The sequence below is a fragment of the Corapipo altera genome, unplaced genomic scaffold, assembly GCF_003945725.1.
Source record: "Corapipo altera isolate COAL_440 unplaced genomic scaffold, ASM394572v1 138, whole genome shotgun sequence".
In the NCBI taxonomy this organism is placed as follows: domain Eukaryota; kingdom Metazoa; phylum Chordata; class Aves; order Passeriformes; family Pipridae; genus Corapipo; species Corapipo altera.
The window spans coordinates 201,370-202,421 of record NW_020885036.1 but is presented as its reverse complement, the minus strand read 5'-3'; the positions used below and the strand labels follow the sequence as shown (position 1 = coordinate 202,421).

Below are 1,052 nucleotides of genomic sequence, written 5' to 3'. Positions count from 1 at the left end.
CACTATATTGCTCCTCAGGGAAATGCTGCCTTACCCTCAAAACTGCCCCTCATGGAAGGCCCCTCATCCCCCTCAGGGATAACCGCTCATCCTCCAAACTGCCCCTCAGGGATTGATCCCCTCACTCCCCTATGTTGCTCCTCAGGGAAATGCACCCTCATCCCCAAAACTGCCCCTCAGAGATGGCCCCTCGTTCCCATCAGGGATTGCCCCCTAATCCCTAAATCTGCCCCTCAGAGTTGGCCCCTTCCCCTCAGGGATGTGTTTCATCCCCCTCAGGGATAACCCCTCATCCTCCAAACTGCACCTCAGGGATCGCCCACCAAAACTGCCCCTCAGGGATTGATCCCCTCACTCCCCTATACTGCTTCTCAGGGAAATGCACCCTCATCCCCAGAATTGCCCCTCGGGGATGGCCTCTCATCCCCCTCAGGGATTGCCCCCAGATCCCCCAAACTGCCCCTCGGGGATGGTCCCTCATCCCCCAAAATGTCCCTCAGGGATGGCCCCTCATCCCCCTCAGGGATCGCCCCCTCATCCCCCAAACTGCCCCTCGGGCACCTCACCCTGCCCAGAGCTCGCCCCTTCAGGTGTCACCCCCTCGCTCCCCCCTCGCACCTCCCTCCATCCTCCCCCCGCGCGCTCTCCCCGCTCCGCTCCCGCCCGGCCCCGCCCGCCGCCCCACGCCCTCTCCCCGCCCCGCCGCCGCCTCCGCCGCTCCCCCCTTCCGTGCCCGGCCGGCGGCGGCGCCCGCCCCATGCGCCGCTGCTGCCCGGCGCTCTGCATCGCCGGCACCGCCATCGGCACCACCGCCATCGGCGCCACCGCCACCATCGCCCCCGTCCCCGTCCCGCCCGCCGCCGTGTCCCGCCCGCCGCTGCTGGTGCTGGTGCTGCTGCAGCGCCGCCCCGCGCCGCCCGCCCCCGCGGCCCCGCCGCACAAGATGGCGGCCGGAGGGAGCGGCGGCGGCCCCGGCGGCCTCTCCTCCTCTTGCCCGCAGCCGCCACCGCCCCCGCCGGGCAACGGGGCCGCGGCCGCCGCCGCCGCCTGCA

The 1,052-nt window shown here is 70.5% G+C and overlaps 1 protein-coding gene across 1 annotated transcript in view; it reads left to right on the top strand.

The window, feature by feature from the left end:
- The first annotated feature begins 750 nt into the window (after window positions 1-750).
- Window positions 751-1,052, top strand: part of BTBD2 (BTB domain containing 2) — a 25,180-nt gene continuing 24,878 nt past the window's right edge. The window contains exon 1 of the mRNA XM_027668309.1: window positions 751-1,027. Coding sequence (XP_027524110.1) covers window positions 758-1,027 — 270 coding nt within the window. The 5' untranslated portion in view covers window positions 751-757. The remainder of the gene's footprint in view (window positions 1,028-1,052) is intronic.